This window comes from Gigantopelta aegis, chromosome 13 (assembly GCF_016097555.1).
Source record: "Gigantopelta aegis isolate Gae_Host chromosome 13, Gae_host_genome, whole genome shotgun sequence".
NCBI classification, from domain to species: domain Eukaryota; kingdom Metazoa; phylum Mollusca; class Gastropoda; order Neomphalida; family Peltospiridae; genus Gigantopelta; species Gigantopelta aegis.
Window position 1 is genome coordinate 17,098,985 of NC_054711.1, and position 25,094 is coordinate 17,124,078.

The 25,094-nt window shown below is 36.0% G+C and overlaps 1 protein-coding gene and 2 non-coding genes across 3 annotated transcripts in view; 2 read left to right on the forward strand and 1 right to left on the reverse strand.

The window, feature by feature from the left end:
* The first annotated feature begins 3,904 nt into the window (after nt 1-3,904).
* On the forward strand, nt 3,905-3,986 carry Trnas-uga. Its single transcript has one exon. It is a non-coding gene; the product is annotated as a tRNA-Ser (tRNA).
* A 1,569-nt stretch (nt 3,987-5,555) lies between these two features.
* Trnas-uga lies at nt 5,556-5,637 on the forward strand. The gene has a single exon. It is a non-coding gene; the product is annotated as a tRNA-Ser (tRNA).
* Nucleotides 5,638-7,271: 1,634 nt separating this feature from the next.
* Nucleotides 7,272-25,094, reverse strand: part of LOC121387391 (kelch-like protein 6) — a 29,177-nt gene continuing 11,354 nt past the window's right edge. Inside the window, exons 4-7 of the mRNA XM_041518494.1 lie at nt 23,825-23,892; nt 13,285-13,363; nt 12,286-12,819; nt 7,272-10,216 (exon numbers count right to left, since the gene is read on the reverse strand). Of these exons, the coding sequence (XP_041374428.1) occupies nt 8,314-10,216; nt 12,286-12,819; nt 13,285-13,363; nt 23,825-23,892 (2,584 nt within the window). The 3' untranslated portion in view covers nt 7,272-8,313. The remainder of the gene's footprint in view (nt 10,217-12,285; nt 12,820-13,284; nt 13,364-23,824; nt 23,893-25,094) is intronic.

Below are 25,094 nucleotides of genomic sequence, written 5' to 3' on the forward strand. Positions count from 1 at the left end.
TTAATTTAACTTTCTGTTTATTATATTTTTAAAATTAATATTAAAATATTTTTTTTTATTAGCATAAAATGTTACAATTTAATTACGGTCCCACACATACCAAATCAATAAATAATCATAATAAACATATTGTCAATTTTGCTATCCAAATTATTTATAATTATTTGATAAATTTGTATAATATATTACAATTTAAAATGCATCTATGTAGGCCTACTATATCTCTATAACATTTAATTTTGAGACTCGGGCCCGCCGGAACGATATCTCGGGGTGGGGTGGGGGGCGTATAATCTTTAGTGAGCGGATCACAGACTCTACGGGGGGGGGGGGGGGGGGAGAGAGAAGTCACATTTTAATCTATATTTACACACATTAGGATAAAAACACACACACCCACCCCCACCCCCACAAAAAAACCCAAAAAAAAACCCCAACAGAAACAGAAACAAAAGACACAACCTCCCCACGCACAATTCCTAGACGCCCCTACCCCAAACCCAAATGATTTATAAATTAATTACCGGTAATGTAAAAAAAAAAATAATAAAAAAAAAAAAAAGAAAAAAAAAAAAAGTAAAATAAATACCACAACCAAGTTGTAGAGGTTTCTAAAATGTACTGAAAAATCAGTTCGGTTTAGACGTACATGCCGTACTCAAATGAAGTTGACAGAAGTAGCCCTTTAGTAAAACTCTCGCCTGATGCGATATTCGACTATTATTGGGAGTAAAAGTTCAGGTGGGCTTAATATTCAAGATATCTCTTTAAAGAAAATTGCTTTTCGTATTAAATTATTAAAGAAATATTTTAATAATGATTTCAGTTCTGTTTGGAAACATACAACGTCTGAATTTCTTGGTAAATACATGAACTTATCTTTTAATATTTTTAATATAGTTTTTGATGAACCTGCTTTGGCTAACATTAACCCTTTTTATGCTGAGGTTTTGTTGGCATGGGACAACATTTCAAAGCGTGAACGCATTTTTCCCTTAGATTTAGATCAAATATTATATCAGCCAATATTTCATAATCCATTTATTAATTACAAAAATAAATTATTATGTTTTACTTCTTTTATTAAAAGTGGTATTATAACGGTGGCTGATATTGCATATAAAGTTATACCTGGAGTTTTACCGGTATCTGGAATTGTCGAAATTATTAAAGAAAAATATCCTCCTATGTTGGCAGCAGAAATTTCTACTGCTTATTGTCATCCTGATGAATGGAAACAGCTTATTTTAAATAATATTAAACATTCGTCACAAGTTAAATATTTGTTTTTGATTAATAATGAAACAATAAATGTAAGTAAATTTAATGTTAAATTAATATATTCCTTACTAATTTCACAAAATTTTAAATTACCTTCTTGTTTAGAAAAATGGCATGATTTGGGGTTTGTTATAGATTGGAAGCCAGTTTGGAAAATTATACATTACTGTGGAATTTGTTGACTTGGATTTTAAAATTGCTCATAACATTATTTTCACATACTCTAAATTATTTAAATATGGCAAGGTATCATCTAACCAATGTCCTGTTTCTTTTAAAGAAGAAGACATGTGTCATTTATTTTTGATTTATGATTTAATTTCTATTTTTCATGAATTATGTACTTATATGTTTAAGGATACTGGTTTTTCTTTAGAAATATTAAAACAAAATGTTGTTTTTTGGGTGATATTTTAAAATACAAACCTGCACAAATGAATTCATCAATGCTTTGCTCTCAATATATAGAATATCAGTTTTCAAGAGACGTTTAATAGCGGAATCAAGGGGGTAAATATTAATATTGTTAAGTTTTTAAAGCATTATATACGACAGTACTTCTTAATACTTTTAAATCAATATCGCTTTAAAATAGATTTCCTGCATTTATTAATAAATATATTAAAAATAATATTTTTCTTGATCTAAATAATGATGAATTAGTTTTTAAATACCCACTTGAAAACTGATATTTATATTTAGTATATCTCTTTAACAAATAACATTAGCTTGTAATATCGATCTCTCTCAATTTTTTTTTAATGCTTGCGTGCGCGCGCGCGCGCGTGTGATAAATGTGAGTGGTTCTGTGTGACAGTACATGGGTGGATATGTGTAAATCTTTTTCTTATTTTTATGTCCAATATAGAGTTTCACGGATAAAAAGATTTTTTTTAAAAGGCGTTGGACTTGAAATCCAATGGGGTCTCCCCGCGCAGGTTCGAACCCTGCTCGCAGCGATATTTTAATATTTTATATTTTTAAATGTAATTAAATTTGTTTTTATTATTTATTAAATATATTAATTTAACTTTTTGTTTATTATATTTTTAAAATTAATATTAAAATTAATTTTTAAATTTGTTTAATGTTTTTTTTTTATTAGCATAAAATGTTATAATTTAATTACGGTCCCACACATACCAAATCAATAAATAATCATAATAAACGTATTGTCAATTTTGCTATCCAAATTATTTATAATTATTTGATAAATTTGTATAATATATTACAATTTAAAATGCATCGTTATATCTCTATAACCTTTAATTTTGCGACTCGGACCCGCCGGAACGATATCTCGGGGGTGGGGTGGGGTGCGTATAATATTTAGTGAGCGGATCACAAACTCTACTGGGGGGGGGGGGGGGGCACATTTTAATCTATATTTACACACACTAGGACAAAGTCACCCCCAAACCCCCCCCCCCCCCCCCCAGAAACAGAAACAAAAGACACAACCTCCCCACGCACAATTCCTAGACGCTTGGACACCCCTACCCCAAACCCAAACAATTTATAAATTAATTAATGTAAAAAAATATATATATATACATATATGTAAAATAAATACACAACCAAGTTGTAGAGGTTTCTAAAATGTACTGAAAAATCAGTTCGATTTAGACGTACCGGTACTTGCCGTACTCAAATGAAGTTGACAGAAGTAGCCCTTTGGTAGAGCTCTCGCCTGATGCGCAGTCAGTCTAGTTCGATCCCCGTCGATGGGCTCATTCTCGTACAAGACAGTGCACCACTACTGGTATATCAAAGGCCGTGGCATGTGCTATCTTGTCTGTGGGATATTGCATATATATAAAAGATCCATTGCTACTAATAAAAGCATGTAGCGGGTTTCCTCTCTAAGACTATATGTCAAAATTACCAAATATTTGACATCCAATAGCCGATGATTAATAAATCGATGCGCTCTAGTGGTGTCGTTAAACAATAAACTTTTACTTTTACTCAAAGGAGGTGCCTTTGGAGACTCAAACTATATAGTATATTGGCAGTTTCATTTTTGTATTCTTGACAATATAAAATTTTTGGTGTCAACATTTTCCTCAACGTACAAACCTTTCTCTCTGTATGTATGTATCTATGTCTGTCTCTCTCTCTCTCTGTATCTGTATATATCTGTCTGTCTGTCTCTGTCTCTCTGTCTCTGCGTGGAACATTATATATGTGTGCGTGTGTATTTGTTAACAACCTTTTTCTTTTAAAAGCGCAAGATGGCATTATCCCCACCCCCCGTGTGTAAACTACAATTTTGGCAAAGCATGTAATTTATTGTGGGATTTTTTTTAAAATTATTTTTTTTGGCTTTAAACACTACACTGTATATTATATATAAACCACCTAACAATGTAACATAAACCGTAAATTTGATTTCATTGCACATGAATATTCATTCCCTGTCTTTGACAAACTCCCTGGCGAAGTCAGAGGTTGTGCCCACGACAGGCGTGCTTGAACATGTGCTCAATGTAAGCAGGCCAATTATTATGTCCAATACCCATGTCACGCAGCACAATATTTTGGTTCACTCCAGCCTAAAGCCTAATCAGTTTCGTAATTTATTGTTTCGCCTATTCAGAAACCGAAATGTTTATCAACGTAAGCTGTGATGGCCGAGTGGTTAAGGCGTTGGACTTGAAATCCAATGGGGTCTCCCCGCGCAGGTTCGAACCCTGCTCGCAGCGATTTTTTTTTTCTTCTCCAATTTATTGATTATTTTTAAAATTATATATTTATTTCAATTAACCGGCCTCGGTGGCGTCGTGGCAGGCCATCGGTCTACAGGCTGGTAGGTACTGGGTTCGGATCCCAGTCGAGGCATGGGATTTTTAATCCAAATACCGACTCCAAACCCTGAGTGAGTGCTCCGCAAGGCTCAATGGGTAGGTGTAAACCACTTGCACCGACCAGTGATCCATAACTGGTTCAACAAAGGCCATGGTTTGTGCTATCCTGCCTGTGGGAAGCGCAAATAAAAGATCCCTTGCTGCCTGTCGTAAAGAAGAGTAGCCTATGTGGCGACAGCGGGTTTCCTCTAAAAACAGTGTCAGAATGACCATATGTTTGACGTCCAATAGCCGATGATAAGATTAAAAATCAATGTGCTCTAGTGGCGTCGTTAAATAAAACAAACTTTACTTTACTTTTATTTCAATTATTATTAAATATATTAGTGTAACTTTATGTGCATGTATTATATTTTAAAAATTAATATTGTTTTCAATATTTACTTTATATTAATTTTTATTGACATAAAATGTGGTGTTAGGCAAACCTAAGCAGTAATTAACTGTACGTAGTAAACCTATTGTCAATTTTGCTGTCCAAATTACCTGTATATAATAAATTTGTATGAATATATAATATATACATGCATTTTTAAATGTAATTATATAGACCTATTATATTTTCATAAAATTTAACTTTGAGGTATATTATCCAAGACAGGCCCGCCGTAGGAACGATATCGGGGGGGGGGGGGGGGGGGGAGCAGATTTTCTAGTGAGGGGGCACAGACTCTAGTAGGGGTTACAAGCCACATTTTTATCTATATTTATACACAACTGGAAAAAAAAAACCGAAAAAACCCCCAAAAAAACAAGCAAACAAAAAACCGTACATATTTATATTAGTCCTCAGGTTTAGGTGGGGAAACGAAGTCCACGCCCCAAGGCCCCACCCCCGAATCCACATGGGCCTGGAAAGCCCTACCCGAAACTCAATATATAAATTAATTAACTTTTAAAAATACATGTCAAATAAATACACAAAAATGTTCTACACGTTTCTAAACTTTACTTTTAAAAATTGGTTCGATTAAGACAGACATATCAAATAATGTTAGTTTGGATACTCAAGCTATAGTATATAGTATATTTAGCATTTTTCAATCTTCAAGTTACATGCATTATTATTATTATTATTATTATTATTTTTTTTAGAATATTATAATTATCAACATTTTCTTCAGCGTACACACCTAGCTGTTACTTTCTTATCTCATTTGTTTGTTTGTCCAAAAGTGAATATGAAATAAGTTTGTAATCGGAAACACACATTGTAAATTGAATCATTGTTCTGTTTAACCTAATTCTACACGCTTACAAGATGTTTGTTTAGTCCAAGATATGGGGGTGGGTGGGTACTTAACAGAAAAGGTCCAAAACGTATGAGACTAGTTTTAAATATCTTGATATATTATGTAGTTCACCATCTAATCACCTATTTAGAAACCATAACGCTTGTTATAATAAGCTGTGATGGCCGAGTGGTTAAGGCGTTGGACTTGAAATCCAATGGGGTCTCCCCGCGCAGGTTCGAACCCTGCTCGCAGCGAATTTTTTTGTCTTATATTTATTTTATTTTAATAAAAAATCATTAGATTTATTTTATTATTTATTAACTATATTAATTTAACTTTTTGTTTATTATATTTAAAAAAAATAATATTACTTGTAACTCAGCATTTCCTTTATATTTATTTTTATTTGTATACAATGTTATAATTAATTAATAAATAATTATAGCAAACATATCAATTTTGATATCCAAATTATTTAATAAATTCGTATGAATATATAATATATTACAATTTAAAATGCATTTATTGTAGTTGTACTATACCTCTATAAGATTTAGTTTTTAGATATGTTACAGAGACACGGGCTCATAGGAACGATATCTGGAGGGGTATACAATCTCAAGTGAAGGGGCCACAAACTTTACTGGGGGGGGGGGGTACAAACCACATTTTAATTTATATTTATTTACAGAGTAGGACAAAAAACAAAACAAAAACCAACAATTCATCCGCATGTGGGGGATACAGCCTCCCCCCAACCCCACCCCACCCCGCCTAGTTCCTAGGGGTTTGTACAAACCCAAATAATATATAAATTAATTAATTAGAAAAATACATGTAAAATAAGTGTCAGAATAGGCCTATATTTTCTTTAATAACGGCATAATTTCTGTTCGGAAACCTGTCACCAAGACCAAATGCACTGCAGGTTCCGTGTACCCCAGGCTCGAGTGATATCGAGATAGCTCAACTGACGGCAAGCGTGGAGCACGGCCCTGTCAAGTAGTCCCATACCGAAATGGAAATACTGCGGCTTCACCATTCAACTCATTATCATCCATGTTTGTAATGTCCAAAAAAACTTAAAAATGTCTTTGTCTCTGTGTTAAATTTTTGTGGCGGTTTAAAAAAAGAAAAGAAGACCGAATGCCCCCCTTTCAAAGTCAAGTAAATCGGAATAGTTGGGGTTGTTTTTATTTCCATTTCGTATCTCAGATTTAATCTACAACAACACATGATAAAGCTATACACAAATTTTCAGCTCAATATCTCAATGCATTGAGAGAAAAAACCACAAAAAAACCCCACACCATCCAATAAACTATAAGTGGGACAGACAGACAGACGGACATATAGACAGGACGGAGATGACACCTATAGTCCCCTCCGGTTGGACGGACAGGGGACAATAAAAAACTATATACATACATATAGTGTGGGGTTTACTTTCATGATTATATAAAGAAACTCGATACCGAATGGGTTTGAAGGGTAAAATTAAGCTTAGCGAAATGTGCAGGGCGTCTCATGATAAATATGATAATGGGTACATAGACATGTAGTCATAATTATTAAAACACACAGGCGTACAGGCTCCCAGTTTTGTAGGGAGGCAGGCTGGCTTTTGCCCGAATCAAACGAAAATGCCTGAATCTGGATAACAACATATATTCATATTAGCATTGCTACCAAACAGCTATATAGGATTGCTAACGAATCACTACGCATTTTTACAATGATTACAAAAGACTAATTTTGAGGGTAGAATGATGGAAATACATTGTAAAGAGGTCTCATGTCAGCACATTGTGGCCGAATATCTGTATAATTTTTGCCCGAATTTGAAGTTTTGTTTTGAGGACTTACCACCACCACCCCCCCCCCCCCCCCCCCCCCCCCCCCCCCCCCCCCCCCCCCCGCCCTGTGTCTCGTACACTTGTCTTCAAACCCTCATTGATTCCAATTGATTGCATACTTGATAGTTGATTATAACCGATGATTTATGATGTAGTTCAAAAACGATCCCCAACACTAGTTTCTCAGTTGCGGATTTAAAGGCGGGGTGGGGGCGACATTGGGTCCGGTTCCTCCCCCACTCCACCCCTTAGCGATGTCGCCCTTTTCCCAATCATCTTCATAATGTACTAACATTTTCTTTTCTTTTCTCGAGTTCACACTGGGTTGCTTTAGATTATTATTATTATTATTGTTATTATTATTAGGCCCCTATTATTATTAAAAGTACCTTCCACAGAGGCAACGGCTGTTATGGATTCAGTTCCCGTTTTAGGTCACTTCCGAGTGAGAGTTCTTTCATCATGGTCATTGGCGTAGGAAGCGGGGGATGGGGGTGGGGTGTGGGTGGGTAAAGGATGGCATGTGCCCCCCCCCCCCCCCCCCCACACTTTTTAGCAGCAGCGGTGGTTTTTGCATATATACCTTCCTACGCCCTTGATGGTCCACTATAGTTCCTAATTGTAACATGTTGTGGTTCACATATTCACTGCTAGTAATTGGGGTAGAATTAAAATTATACGTATTTTTAAAAGGGTAAACCCTCTGGCTGGAGCTTGCCCATCGTATTTTGCAATATTGTGGACCGACGTTTTGAGACATGGGTCTACAGTGGAACAAGTGGCTGGTGTGAATCGGTTCCTGCACCACCTGTTCGGACTGGTACTATAGCCAGATACTTTCATATAGCAAAAAACGGAAACGTAAATGTTATCAATTTTGAAGTCAATATAAATGGTTCACAGTGGTATATGCTGTACATAGTGCCAACAAGAATCTGTTCTATTATCAATCTTCATCTCAACATGGGCAATCTAACAAGGATTTCAATGGCAGATGACACCTGTATAGTGAGACCGTAAAGACTTCTCATCCCCAGCCTCTTATCCTGAAGATCCTCCATTGTTTCTAATCCCTCAAATATCCTCCTCCAAGTCGAACTGCAGGCCTGCACCCTGCTGAAAGATATTGAATCCTCGTTGGATGAGCAGACGCTTTGGCATCTTGACGGTCTCCATGCGAAACATGGCCATTGGAATTGGAAGAGGTTCCAAGAGGTTCTTCGCCGTCTTCTTCTTTATGAGATCAACAACGACAATCTGATCGAAGAGGGTCCCATCTGGGCCTTCCCCTCCAATGATCATCAGCTTCTGTTCGTGGGTGTACACCCCAAACCCAATCCTGTCCATATTATGTATCTGGACGATCTGCTTTACTTGCTTTTCCTCTGCAGAAAACTGCAGCACCTGACCTTTCGGACAGACGATGTAGACTACCGACTGCAAGGTCAAGGCCATCGTGTGATCCACGGGGTGAGGCAGGCTGCCATAGAGGGAACATGTTCCAGAGACCGTGTCAAAACTCTGAATGCTCGAAGACGGCATGTTTCCATCGCCGATGCCGCCAAAGGTGTAAATGGTTTCCTCGACGACAGATGCCGAGAGCGATTCAACAGGAACCTGCAAGTGGCCTGCGTGGAACCACCTGCCAGTCTTGGTGTCGTAACCTTCGATCTCGGTGGGTCGTTTCGATCCTTTTTTTTTTGACGCAGAGCAGCTTCCTCCCAAGATGTACAAGATATTATCGACAGCTGCCATTGCGTGACACTCGCGACCGGTCATCAGAGAAGGCTGCAGGTACCACTGGTTCTCGACTGGGCTGAACTTGACGAACTTATCCATGCTACGCGACCCTCCGCTGACGTACAGCTCATTGTTCAGGTAGCACGTTGCGAAGTCCACGCCGGGGTCATGGGGAATGGACGCAATCGAGTACCACTGCTGCCCTCGGAGATCATAGCAGACCATCGACGTCAGAGTCTGGTTCTGTATGACATAGCCCCCGATCAGGACAACGACTGCATTGATGCTTGCTTTATCACGTAGAGTTCTCTGCCGCGCCATTATCGCCTCTCTCTGTCCCTCCTTCAGGTGGTAGCACAACGCCTCCTTGACCAGCTCGGCAAATCTTTTGTTTGTAGTCATCAGATCATCATTAAGGAGCGTGTCGCAGAGGTAAGGACCGCTGACGTTCGGCAGGCAGATGAAGTCGAGGAGGATGGTCAAGTCGGGTTCCCGTGCACCAAGGTCGTGCTTCACCCACTGGAGAACGGTATCGCAGATGACATCCTCAGAAGGGACGTTCAGCTGACTGTCTGTGAGAATCAGAATTAACTCCTCTTTCTGGAGAGTGAAGATTTCGTCCGTGCGGCTGACTTGGTCGAAATGTCTGATGATCATCTGCCAGGCTTTCCTTATCAGTGGACGCAGCTCGTACATCTGGGCAATTCTCCAAATGCCCACGGCATTGTTAACATCCAGGTCGTCATGCAGGAAGTTCACACACAGATCCTCCAGGATCTTCACTTGCAGATACACAGACGCCTTCAGCAGGTTCTGTACCGAGCCAGACGTCACGACATTCTTTCCCTCGTAAATTACTCGCAGTACCTTTGAGAAGGTCTTTGCAGATATGGTTTCCAAGGTGACGGACCCATCCGTGGTTTCCTTCATCTCCGACATGAGCAGGGAGCGGAAAAAGCCAGACATGGCAGCCATGATGACCTTGTGACACTTGAACTCTTCTTCTTCGACCTTGACAACGAGGTCACAGAGGGTTTGGTTGTGGAACATGCCGCAAACTTGCGACATTATGGTGCCGGCCACTTTCAGAGCAAATCCCGGATAAAAAACGGCTTCTTCCTCAATTCCTTCTTCCTCATCTTCTGATGCCGACGCTGCCTCAGCAAAGGGAGAGGCTTTAAAGGCAACCTTCATTGGTTTTATCCTTCCAGTCAGCTTTGGGGGAAGTGACATCGCTCTGAAAAATATACAACAGTGGCCATTTGTGTCAGAGATAAAAACTTAACATTCAGTCTCCGAGCCCATTTTGCTGTCCAGGGCCAGTGCTTAAAAACCTTTAGTTAAAGTTTGTTTTGTTTAACGACACCACTAGAGCACATTCATTAATTAATCATCGGCTATTGGACGTCAAACATTTGGTAATTCTGACATGTAGTCATCAGAGGAAACCCACTACATTTTTTCTAATGCAGCAACGGATCTTTTACATGCACTTTCCCACACAGGATAGCACATACCATGGCCTGATATACCAGCCCTGGTGCATTGGTTGGAACGAGAAATAACCCAATGGGCCCACTGACAGGGATCGATCCCAAACCAACCATGTATCAAGCAAGCATTTTACCACTGATCTATGTCCCACCACATATAAAACTAGAAAGAAAGAAATGTTTTATTTAACGACTCACTAACACATTTTATTTACGGTTATATGGCGTCAGACATATGGTTAAGGACCACACAGATTTTGAGAGGAAACCCGCTGTGGCCACTTCATGGGCTACTCTTTCCAATTAGCAGCAAGGGATCTTGTATTTGCGCTTCCCACAGACAGGATAGCACAAACCATGGCCTTTGTTGAACCAGTTATGGATCACTGGTTGGTGCAAGTGGTTTACACCTACCCTCACTCAGGGTTTGGAGTCGGTATCTGGATTAAAAAATCCCATGCCTCGACTGGGATCCGAACCCAGTACCTACCAGCCTGTTAACCGATGGCCTAACCACGACGCCACTGAGACTGGTCAGTCGGTTGAGTGCTCGCTTGAGGTGCTTGTGTCACATGATCGAACCACTTCGCTGGATCCATTCAACTGATTGGTTTTTCCCTCGTTCCAACCAGTGCACCACAACTGGACAAAGGTCATAGTATGTGTTTTTCTGTCTGTTGGAAAGTGCATATAAAAGATCCCTTGCTACATTAGAAAAAATGTAGCGAGTTTCCCCTGATGACTACAAGTCAGAATTATCAAACGTTTGACATCAAATAGCCGATGATCAATTAATCAATGTGCTCCATTGGTGTCATTAAACATAAGAAACAATAAAATTATCCTGTAATACAGCTTGTGTCATGTTTTAAATTTTGTTTAAAGGGACATTCCCGAGTTTGCTGCATTGTAAGATGTTTTCGACTAATAAACTATTTCTACGATTAAACTTACATATTAAATATAATTTCTTGTTTAGAATATCAGTGTCTGTATATTCAATGTGTTTCTGGTCGTCTTAATATTTGTAAGAAGCCCAAACAGGATTTTGTATTCAAATAATTTTGTATGTACGAAAAAATATATTTTAGGAAATAAATTGAAATTTAACCTAGTATAAATATTAGAACGATCAGAAACACGTTTAATGTACAGCCACTAATATGTTATGCAGAAAAATATATTTGATATGTAATTACAATCGTTAAAAAGTCTCTGTTAGTCGATAACATCTTAAAAATTGCTCAAGAATGTCCCTTTAAGGTTATCATGTTTCATAAACTTGAACTAAACAGTATAATTATCGATGACTGATATGAAAAGTTATGTATCACGATACGGATCATATCGCGACCTCCCGTATTGTTACAGCTCTAGTGTACATTATCTGCCAGTATTTAACATTTGAAATACAGGGCTCGAAATTAAAGACTTCACCGACAGCAATTGCCGTAGTTGCCAAATGAATTGCAGACGGATACAAATTATTGTTGTCAATTGAAGGGACTATTTTTGGTTTTTATATTTGTTGCAAAAGTTACAGATTTTAAAATTGCCACAGGCAGGCTAAAAATTTGACACGAGTGAACATTTTGTCTGAGGCAAAAAACATTTAAAATTTATTGTTGGTAACAAGTTCTTAAACCTCGAGCCCTGGATATATGTCGACATGCAGCAAAATAACCTTTCAGTCAAGTTTATTTGCTGCAACAGTCACTTTAAAATAAATTGGTGTAGGCAGGCTCAAACTTGCCATCGGAGGACAACAAATTCTTAAGTTCGAGCCCTGGTATAAAGTTATATTTGGCCTCACCCTTCTAGTGTGTGTGTGTGTCGACTTCGTCTCTCAAGACCTGGTATCTCTGGATTCTCTCTCTCTAGATTCTCTCTCTCTAGATTCTCTATCTCTAGAATATGTCTCTCTAGAATCTCTCTCTTTGGATTCTCTCTCTGTAGACCCCAATCCTCTGGGAACTGTATCTCCTGATCCAGTCTGTGTAAACTGTGCATCCCTTGATTCTCTGTCTTCGGATTCTGTTTCTTCGGATTCTCTCTCTCTAGAATCAGACTTTCTAGGCTCTCTGGACCCAGTAGGTCCAGATTCTCTCTCACTAGACATTCTGTCTCTTGTTCAAGTTTCTCCATATTCTCTCTCTCTAGATGTAGTGCGTCTGGACCCAGCATGTCCAGATTCTTTCTCAATAGACATTCTGTCTCTTGATTAAGTTTTTCCAGATTCTCTCTCTCTAGATGTAGTGCCTCTGGTCTGGAAGTCTCTAGATTTATTCGTCTCTCTGGTATCGGGTTCTCTTCAAATTCAGGTTCGCAATCCTCGCTAACATCTAATCTGTAAATAAAGTAATCAAGCTGAAATATGTTTTAAAATATTTTCATTTCATTTATAGTTATTATAACAATTTAGTCTGAATGTAAGGGTGTATTAATCTATAACATAACATTCCATTTGGAACTATTGCTTGTTGTATTACTTCCTTGATATTAACATCATGATTAATTTAAACCTGGTATAAAACACATAATTATTGCGTTCTCTCTCTCTCTCTCTCTCTCTCTCTCTCTCTCTCTCTCTCTCTCTCTCTCTCTCTCTCTCTCTCTCTCTTTCTCTCTCTCTCTCTCTGGCTCTCTCTTCCCTCTCTGTCTTTTTTCTCTCTGTCTCTCCCTAATCCCTCCCTCCCTCTCTCTCTCTCACCCTCCCTCCATCGTTCCCTCCCTGTCTCCCTCTGTCTTTTTTCTCTCTCTCCCTAACTCCCTAATTCCTCCCTCCCTCTCTCTCTTTTTCTCTCTCTCTTACCTGGTATCAGATAATCGAAGTGAGTCTATATGTGGTATTGATGAATCTGCCGACATACTGCTTCTCAACACACTGTCACCTACAAAACAAAGAAAGGAATGATTGCCACCAACTTGGCAAGGTGTTAAAGGTGCAATATCTAGTAACAAGCACCATTTTCCATTTTTCACAATATTTACATCTATTTGTAATAAACAGTTACAAATTAATTTATCCCATGCATAATCTTTGTATAAATAAATCAAGGACATTGAATATCGAAACTGTAACATGCTAAAACACCACATAAATTTAGTCACAATCAGTATAATTAATTTAGTCACAATCAGTATAATTAATTTAGTCACAATCAGTATAACTAATGTAGTCACAATCAGTATAACTTATTTAGTCACAATCAGTATAGTATAACTAATTTAGTCACTTTCGGTATAACTAATTTAGTCACTTTCGGTATAACTAATTTAGTCACTTTCGGTATAACTAATTTAGTCACTTTCGGTATAACTAATTTAGTCTCATTCGGTATAACTAATTTAGTCACATTCGGTATAACTAATTTAGTCACATTCGGTATAACTAATGTAGTCACAATCAGTATAGTATAACTAATTTAGTCACATTCAGTATAACTAATTTAGTCACATTCGGTATAACTAATTTAGTCACATTCAGTATAACTAATTTAGTCACTTTCAGTATAACTAATTTAGTCACATTCAGTATAACTAATGTAGTCACAATCAGTATAGTATAACTAATTTAGTCACATTCAGTATAACTAATTTAGTCACATTCAGTATAACTAATTTAGTCACATTCAGTATAACTAATTTAGTCTCATTCAGTATAGTATAACTAATTTAGTCACATTCAGGTATAACTAATTTAGTCTCATTCAGTATAACTAATTTAGTCACATTCAGTATAACTAATGTAGTCACAATCAGTATAGTATAACTAATTTAGTCACATTCAGTATAACTAATGTAGTCACAATCAGTATAGTATAACTAATTTAGTCACATTCAGTATAACTAATTTGTCACAATCAGTATAACTAATTTAGTCACATTCGGTATAACTAATTTAGTCACATTCAGTATAACTAATGTAGTCACAATCGGTAAGTATAACTAATTTAGTCACATTCAGTATAACTAATGTAGTCACAATCAGTATAGTATAACTAATTTAGTCACATTCAGTATAACTAATTTAGTCACAATCGGTATAACTAATGTAGTCACAATCAGTATAGTACAACTTATTTAGTCACATTCAGTATAACTAATTTAGTCACAATCGGTATAACTAATTTAGTCACATTCGGTATAACTAATTTAGCCACATTCGGTATAACTATTCAGTATAACTAATTTAGTCACATTCGGTATAACTAATTTAGTCACATTAGGTATAACTAATTTAGTCACATTCGGTATAACTAATTTAGCCACATTCGGTATAACTAATTTAGTCACATTCGGTATAACTAATTTAGTCACATTCGGTATAACTATTCAGTATAACTAATTTAGTCACAATCAGTATAACTAATTTAGTCATTTTCAGTATGACTAGATTCCTATCTATCACATTGTAAGACATCTTTTGAAATCAGTTAATCCACAAAATCTGGCGAGTTGACTATTAGCAGCTAGATAGGGCTGTCAGTGACAGATGAGTTGCACACAGACGTCCAACTTGTCTGTGTAATGTTACAAGAATGTTCGACTAAACTGTTTGTGCCATAATCTATTATTTGCCCTCTGAAGATTCTCTAATAATTCTATTTTTTTACTAGTAAATTGAATTTTAATTTTATTATATAAGTACTTTTTATGAATATAATTTATAGGTGAAGGTATAATAAGCAAAAGTTTTAAATAATTAAGGGACTTTGAGACTGCAATTGTAAGTCCAACCTCCAAACTTATTAATTAACAATTTTGATAATTTGGTAAAAAAAAAAAAGAATTCAGTTTACTGAACAAAATATATAAAAATTAAGACATTTTAAGGCACTGCATTTATTTGATTTTTGAATTACTATGTAGTTTGTGGTCATTTAATATGAAAAAATTCTTAATATCTTCAAGTGTAATTCAAGCTAGGCTGTAAGTCAAGTTGCTAATTTCAAGCCCTGAAAATATGATTTTTTTTATTGACCTCTTTATAAGTCGATCCCTGAAAAATGACCAAAAATATTTTAATATTTCCTATTTTCAGCAAATAAGAATCTTGAATGGCTTATATGTTAGACATTTGAACAAACAGAAAACAATTGTAACAAATTAATTTTTCATGTGTTTTAAACTTTTCCTGTTATTGAAAAATATGGTAACGAATGTATTATAAAAATTAAATTATCAAATTTACATGTTTGGGTATAAATTAATTCATGTGTTTTAAACTTTTCCTGTTATAGAAAAATTGTAACGAATGTATTATAAAATTGTAACGAATGTATTATAAAAAATTAAATTGTCAAATTTACACATTTCGATATAAACACAGGGAACAATTCATCGATGAAACTTGCAAAATGGTACACATACATGTTGTATTTCTTTTGTGTAATTTCCTGACCCCCTAACGCCCAAATTATAAAATAATATTTTCTTCAAAACAATTCGACTTGTAAGTGACGGTATATTGTATTTGCCAAACTTCAACTTTATTTTGAAAGTGGCAAATTGTAAAATGATTTTTTTTTACTAAACTCTGTATTTTCTTACTGCAATTTCAGGCCTTTTAAAAATTGCGAAAACTATATTTTCATTTGTGCATCACTCATACAATTGTAATTTTGCGTAACCCATTTTTCGTTCATGTATTAAATTTATGACCGATTACATAGAAGCAATGACCAGAATTTGTTTTGCATGATCCATAAATTACTTATATCAGTTATTAAAGAACTTTGCATACCCTAGTTTCAACCCAATGAAATGGCTACCGGTAATCTACAAACATGTAACATATTTGAATAAAGTTACAATAGACCGAAACATATGCCGTAGTGTTTAACAACTAGAGTCCGTCATTTTTAATTCTCTGGGGGTGTCGTTAAATATTCATTCAATTGTTTATTCATTCATTTAAAGTGAGAGACCCTAGTTGTTAAACACTACTGTATAGTTTTCACTATTAGAGCTGTTTTAGATAACTGAAAAAAAAGTATTGTTTAGATTATTCATTTCCATACATCTGAAGTATTTCTCGTCATCCTGGTCTTTCTAAAAACATAAAATGCATTTTTCACATTTAAAACAATGTACGTGTACCTCTGAGAAATAACAGTTATGGAGACAAGTTAAAGTCTATATTTAAAGGGACATTCCTGAGTTTGCTGCAATTTTCAAGATGTTATCGACTAACAGAGACTTTTTAACGATTGTAATTACATATCAAATATATTTTCCTGCATAAAATATTAGTGGCTGTATATTAAATGTGTTTCTAATCGTTCTAATATTTGTACTAGCGTAAATTTCATTTTATTTCCTAAAATAATTTTGTTTGTACATGCAAAATTATTTGAAGACAAAATCCAGTTTGGGCTTCTTACAAATATTAAGACGACCAGAAACACACTGAATATACAGACACTGATATCTTAAACAAGAAACTATATTTAATATGTAAGTTTATTCATAGAACTATTTTATTAGTTGGAATCAGTTTACAATGCAGCGAACTCAGGAATGTCCCTTTAAGGGTTTTACTCATGGACATCAACATCACAGACTGTTGGTTCACTATAATTCTAACTTTGTCTAGATATACCGACCTCGGTGGTGTCGTGGTTAGGCCATTGGTCTACAGGCTGGTAGGTACTGGATTCGGATCCCAGTCGAGGCATGGGATTTTTAATCCAGATACCGATTCCAAACCCTGAGTGAGTGCTCCGCAAGGCTCAGTGGGTAGGTGTAAACCACTTGCACTGACCAGTGATCCATAACTGGTTCAACAAAGGCCATGGTTTGTGCTATCCTGCCTGTGGGAAGCGCAAATAAAAGATCCCTTGCTGCCTGTCGTAAAAGAGGAGCCTATGTGGCGACAGCAGGTTTCCTCTAAAAAACAGTGCCAGAATGACCATATGTTTGATGTCCAATAGCCGATGATAAGATAAAAAAAAAAATCAATGTGCTCTAGCGGCGTTATTAAATAAAACAATCTTTTTTTGTCTAGATCTTACAGGTTAGTAGCGTAACCACTTTTTTTAAAATTCATTTTTATTTATTTTATTCACCATTGTGATGGTACATGCACTTAAATTTGTTTCGCCTGTGGCGATTTTAATTGTGTTAGAGGGCCGTGTGCAGTTTCATTGCCCGTAGCCCAGGTGGGCAACTTGTTACGTAATACTTCGCGTGATCGGGCATTCCAATATGCACTTAGTCCAGCTGTGGAGGCCATGTGGCGAGTAGTTACGTAATACCTCTGCGAGTGCGGTTTCGACGACCGTGATTTTGGCGACCAAGGCGTCAGTAAGTCTGACGATCAGAGAGAAATATACCGACTCTAGTAGAAGTAGAATATGAGATGATACGTGAGGTACCGCCTTGTAACCCCAGGCAAAATCCTGATTTATAATAAATAGCTAGTGTTTGAGATATAAAAAAAACGGAAAAGGAAGCTTCCTGGGAACGTTAGTCCGTTTGGACTTTGGTAAATATCATTTCTGCTCTGTGTATAACCTTGATGTGATTGATGTGACTTTAAATATTTTAATACTGTATTATACCAATATTCTTTAGACAGTGTCTTCGGTCATCTGACGAAGTAAATCGTAAACTTTTTGTTCTAACATTATACGAGTATTTGGTAATATAAAGCTTAGCCAGTCATCCTAGACGACCTAGGTACACTGTAGGTTATTGTCTTTATTGTGATAAGTATTAATTCTGTGTTACAAGGTTACTGAATGAGTAGTTAGGGTTAATTAAAAATTAACCCGTTAGGAATAGAGCTGTAATTCCTTTATTAATTAAGTTCCCCTGGAAGCGTTCCTAAATTATCACACGTTACTGAACGAGTAGTAAGGGTTAATTAAAAATTAACCAGTTAGGAATGGTGTTGTAATTCCTTTATTAATTAACTTCTCCTGGAAGCGTTTCTCAATTATCACACGTGTGGGTGTGGTGTAACGGTGAAGTGATTCGCATATTGTGTAACTAGACACATAGAGATTAACTAATTAAGTGATCAGTTCTGGGTTGTTATTATTGCTGTTATTAATTAACTACTACGGCTGTACATTTGTCAGCGTAGATTAATACAGATTCCAAAGTGTATTGTGTTTTTGTTGTGTTTCTAGAGAACTAACGTGCTATAATTATATATATTATATAAGATCGTATCTCTGATCATACCTAGAGACGAGCCATACTAGGGTTTAACAGCCTGTTACAGAGAGATCTAATAGATATACAGTTAGGAGAGATATTTTGATAATCGTGTTTTATTCAGTTACGGGAATTATAGAATCCCCGTGACAACCATCTTCAATATGTAACAACATTTTACATGGTACATTTCACAAAGTGCCACCAGCACCAAAGGCAAGTTATTGTAGTAACATCTACCGATTCAAGATACATTACAAACAATGTGTTTCTGTCTAGACTGGTTCAAGCTGCAAGAATAGATTTGACCAGATATCCCATCTGTCCAGAAATTCTTTATGTTAATTTTTATTACAGTATGACAGTCTTTCTAAAATATAATATTTGTGTATATTATGTTTCAAATGCTAAAAAAAAAAAATATATATATAAACTGTTTAGTCAAAATAATAATATTTGTTATTGTTTTTTGTTTTCTTGGAATACCAAAAAGAGACACACAGAGATACCAGTGGCTACTGTTATCCATTCTTGCAAACCTTTAAGTATAGACTGAACATGAGTACAATAATAAAGCTTAACCAAACTTAAAGGGACATACTCTAGTTTTTAAACACTAACGCATATTTTTTATTATTAAAACCGTCTTTGATAACTTAAAACATACTTTACTTAGATTTTATTGTTTATTGTTTTATTGTTATTATCAATTTCCGTACATTCGAAGTGTTTTGGGTCATCCTAGTGTTTTTAATATCACAAATTAAAAAAAAATGCACGTGCGTCTGAGAAGTAACAGTTATGGAGTCGAGTTTTAGACCATTTTTAGAGGGTATTTCACCATTTCAAAGTCACAGACTCATGTTTCACTCAATTGTAACTTTATCTAAATGTGTTACAGGTTTGTAGATTAACTTAATTTTAATTTAAATTTAATGTTAATTTTCACGGGTTAAAACTAGGGTATGTCCCTTTAATGTTTATTTTCACGGGTTAAAACTAGAGTCTCAGGGTACAATAGCTGAACATCTTAGGAAACCAGAAGTCCGTTCACATGAGTTTTACTTAAGTAACCAATATTTCGGTTACGTGAACAATAGTTGAACATCTTAGGTAACCGGAAGTCCGTTCACATGACTTTTACTTAAGTAACCAATATTTCAGTTACGTGAACAATAGTTGAACATCTTAGGTAATCGGAAGTCCGTTCACATGACTTTTACTTAAGTAACCAATATTTCAGTTACGTGAACAATAGTTGAACATCTTAGGTAACCGGAAGTCCGTTCACATGAGTTTTACTTAAGTAACCAATATTTCAGTTACGTGAACAATAGTTGAACATCTTAGGTAACCGGAAGTCCGTTCACATGACTTTTACTTAAGTAACCAATATTTCAGTTACGTGAACAATAGTTGAACATCTTAGGTAACCGGAAGTCCGTTCACATGAGTTTTACTTAAGTAACCAATATTTCAGTTACGTGAACAATAGCTGAACATCTTAGGTAACCGGAAGTCCGTTCACATGACTTTTACTTAAGTAACCAATATTTCAGTTACGTGAACAATAGTTGAACATCTTAGGTAACCGGAAGTCCGTTCACATGACTTTTACTTAAGTAACCAATATTTCAGTTACGTGAACAATAGTTGAACATCTTAGGTAACCGGAAGTCCGTTCACATGACTTTTACTTAGGTAACCGATATTTCGGTTACGTGAACAATAGTTGAACATATGAGGTAACCGGAAGTCCGTTCACATGACTTTTACTTAAGTAACCAATATTTCAGTTACGTGAACAATAGTTGAACATCTTAGGTAACCGGAAGTCCGTTCACATGACTTTTACTTAAGTAACCAATATTTCAGTTACGTGAACAATAGTTGAACATCTTAGGTAACCGGAAGTCCGTTCACATGAGTTTTACTTAAGTAACCAATATTTCAGTTACGTGAACAATAGTTGAACATCTTAGGTAACCGGAAGTCCGTTCACATGACTTTTACTTAAGTAACCAATATTTCAGTTACGTGAACAATAGTTGAACATCTTAGGTAACCGGAAGTCCGTTCACATGAGTTTTACTTAAGTAACCAATATTTCAGTTACGTGAACAATAGTTGAACATCTTAGGTAACCGGAAGTCCGTTCACATGAGTTTTACTTAAGTAACCAATATTTCAGTTACGTGAACAATAGTTGAACATCTTAGGTAACCGGAAGTCCGTTCACATGACTTTTACTTAAGTAACCAATATTTCGGTTACGTGAACAATAGTTGAACATCTTAGGTAACCGGAAGTCCGTTCACATGACTTTTACTTAAGTAACCAATATTTCGGTTACGTGAACAATAGTTGAACATCTTAGGTAACCGGAAGTCCGTTCACATGAGTTTTACTTAAGTAACCAATATTTCAGTTACGTGAACAATAGTTGAACATCTTAGGTAACCGGAAGTCCGTTCACATGAGTTTTACTTAAGTAACCAATATTTCGGTTACGTGAACAATAGTTGAACATCTTAGGTAACCGGAAGTCCGTTCACATGAGTTTTACTTAGGTAACCGATATTTCGGTTACGTGAACAATAGTTGAACATATGAGGTAACCGGAAGTCCGTTCACATGAGTTTTACTTAAGTAACCAATATTTCTTTTACGTGAACAATAGTTGAACATCTTAGGTAACCGGAAGTCCGTTCACATGAGTTTTACTTAGGTAACCGATATTTCGGTTACGTGAACAATAGTTGAACATCTTAGGTCACCAGAAGTCCGTTCACATGAGTTTTACTTAAGTAACCGATATTTCGGTTAAGTGAACAATAGTTGAACATCTTAGCTAACCAGAAGTTTGTTCACATGAGTTTTACTTAAGTAACTGATATTTCGGTTACGTGAACAATATTTGAACATCTTAGGTAACCAGAAGTCCGTTCACATGAGTTTTACTTAAGTAACTGATATTTCGGTTATGTGAACAATAGTTGAACATCTTAGGTAACCAGAAGTCCGTTCACATGAGTTTTACTTAAGTAACCGATATTTCGGTTATGTGAATATAGTTCTCGTAATATTTGAACATCTTAGGTAACCAGAAGTCCGTTCACATGAGTTTTACTTAAGTAACTGATATTTCGGTTATGTGAATATAGTTCTCGTAAGTTAGGCCTAGCTAATCCTAAAACACTTGAACTACGGTTCTGTGCTACATTGATGGTTCAAATGTATTTAAAAACAAACTGAGTTTCACTTTCATTACTGATATATGGTACTTTTAATGTCAGAATGTCATTCTTCACCACGTAACCGATTGGCGGTTCTCGTGAATTTAAAGCTGCGCAACCAACACGCAAACAGAACAACGGTTCTCGTGAAATATTGTGCCCTGCATCTGCAACTTTAAAGGGACATTCCTGAGTTTGCTGCAATTCTTAAGATATTAAGATGAGGTTAAATTTCATTTTATTTTCTAAAGACAAAATCCATCTTCGACTTCTTATATACAGTATAACCTCGATTTAACGCCAACCAATGTTCCAAAATAATTTTGGCGTTATATCGAGTTGGCGGTATAGTGAGGATGCCTTGGGTTTACTACCAAACTTCTTCTTCTTTTTAAATTGCTGAATGTCAAGAATATGACATATGTTTTAAATGTAAATAACAGTAACAAACGTAACAACAACCAGGTAACAACATTATTATTTTATTTGTCTATAAATATCAGAATGTATTTTTGCTGAGCACTTGATAGAATTATCTCATTCAGTCGTGTTTGGAAGGCTGTCAAAATGTTAATATCTGTATCAACAGAATGTTGATTCCCTTCTACAAAACGTATCACCGTGTTCATGGCATCCCTGGCACTAACCGCCGACGGAATGGGCTCCGGTTCAGTGTCGGACTCTTCTTCCTGGTCATCAGTCGTTTCGTCGTGAATCTGTTTAACACTTTCAAGAATCTGCTCGTCGCTGATATTAGCAAATGTCTCTGCTTCATTGTCAATGTTGACAAACTCGTCAACATCATTCTCAGCTGTTCGTCGATTGAAAGCCGGCCCGTGACGTCACCAACCAGATCTCGCAATGCTGTCATTTCATTGGCTGGTGCTTGGTGCAAGTCGGTATGAGGGTCCCGAGGAATCCAAAAAATTTTGATGGTGGTGGCACTGACGATATCCCAAGCATGTTTCACAAAACGAATGCCGTCACAACACTGAAAAGTGATTGGCTATATCTTGTTGACTTTTAGTTGAATTTATCTTCGAGTACTGAACAATTTCTCTTTTTTTAACCGCGTCTAATACGATACGTTTACGCTTTAAATCCATTCTGCTGTAATAAAATGTGTTACCGGTGTTGTCGCATTTATGCCAAAGCTAAATAGCAACTTAACATGAGTCCATGGTCGAAATATGCTTGAGCATAATAAAACTTACCTAAAGTTTGTTTTTTAATTAAACTTGAGTCGTTGTTGCCAGCACTTCAAAGACCCAACAGAAGAATCCGCGATTGAAATAATGAATCTAATGCACCCCTCTGTCATATGATCACTTTAGCAGCTGTTCTTTCTATACCACTTGTTGATTGGACACAAACACAGCGCCTGCCTAAACAATTCTAGCACTTACATCCGTTAATTGCTACACAATAAACAAAAACAGATTCAGTTTGTCCTGCCAGTGTACAACGGAGTTAGGATTTCCCCAATCAACAAATTGCTAGTAATTATGTCACTATAATCAACTTTGTGACCAGACCATTGGCGGCAAAATCGAGGGAATTATAATGGCTAAATGGAGTTAGGTTCAAAAACGTTGTTAGCGGATGGCGGATACCGAGGGTGGTGTTATATCGAGGGAAATAAACATGAATGAAAACGGTACTTTAAAGAAAGTTGGCGGTATGCGAGGTTGGTGTTAAATCGGGGGGCAATAAATCGAGGGTACACTGTATATTAAGACGACCAGAAACACATGGAATATACAGACACTGATATTCTAAACAAGAAAATATATTTAATATGTAAGTTTAATGGTAGAAATATTTTATTAGTCGGAAACATCTTACAATGGAGCAAACTCAGGAATGTCCCTTTAAGTCTTAGAGGACTGAATTTTACTAAAACATGGATTTGAGAGTAAAAAACAAGGATATGAGACGATAAAAACATACTCTCAGGTACTGCAGTGGACGAAGCTGATCTCTGAATGGGCACCACTTCCTCTTCATCATCAGAATGTCTTGGAAAACAAGAAGAAGTAAAAACAAATGTGTGAAAACTTGTGGAAAGGAAAAGAACATTAACTATAACAACATCTCAGCATATTTTAAATGACAGCTATATCAGAGGCAGATCCAGGGGTGGGTGGATGAACCAGTGTGTGTATATATATATATATATATATATATATATATATATACACAGTTGAATCCCGTTGGCTCGAACCCCGTCGGTGCTCGACAAAGTGTTCGACCGATCGGATAGTTCGACCTAACCATTCGGACAACATCGGACATTTCCATAACATCCGTTAGAAAGTTGAATTAGATACATATTATTTTGGTAACTGCAAACTTAAAAATTTCATCAATGTGTTATATAGCAAAATATCAGAGTGAAAGGATTTATTACAAATTACACCGATTGTGTGATTCAGAAGCCCTTATCAAGACAAGACAAAACATGATTTTATTTACACTTGGGCCGTTACACAATGGCATAGGAGGAATATATACATAAACATTTTGTTATATACACGTGACAAGATGGTTGACAGTAAATACATTAATTACAATACATTCACAAACACATATACAAACATATACAATCACGCACATCAATATATTATGTAATAATACAGATATCTGATACAGATATACGGTTATCCAAGTACTTATAAACGAATAGATTGTTAAACTTGTATATGGTGCAGTGGATAATGATAGTATTTTGATAAATATGTTTGGTTTTGATGGTGTTTGTAGTCAAGGGCGTTTGAATTCATTACTTAGTATATTTATGAAATATGCTAATTTTATTAGGGTACTAATTCATTTATTCTCCATTAGTTCTCTAAATTTATAAGTACTTGGTCATGTATAATAATATGGGTGTAGCAACTGGACTCGTCGCCAATGTCCATTACATTACATAATGTACAAATTCTATCTTCTATGAGTATTAATTAAATGTATGGTTCCTGAAGTGATGACAGCCAAGCAACTCGCCCATTGTTTTATTTAAAACTGGTCTTGTAGAGTTGTAGTGTTCAGAGTAACGCTTCACGCCGAGACCATTTTATGCACTAATTGTTTGACTGGTATCACGGTTCATCGAACAGGTACCGTAACACTAGCTGTACTTGAAAGATCATTACTGATAGCCACTTAACACACAACATGACAAGTAAGGTATGGCAAAGAAAGGATTGCATGGCTATTG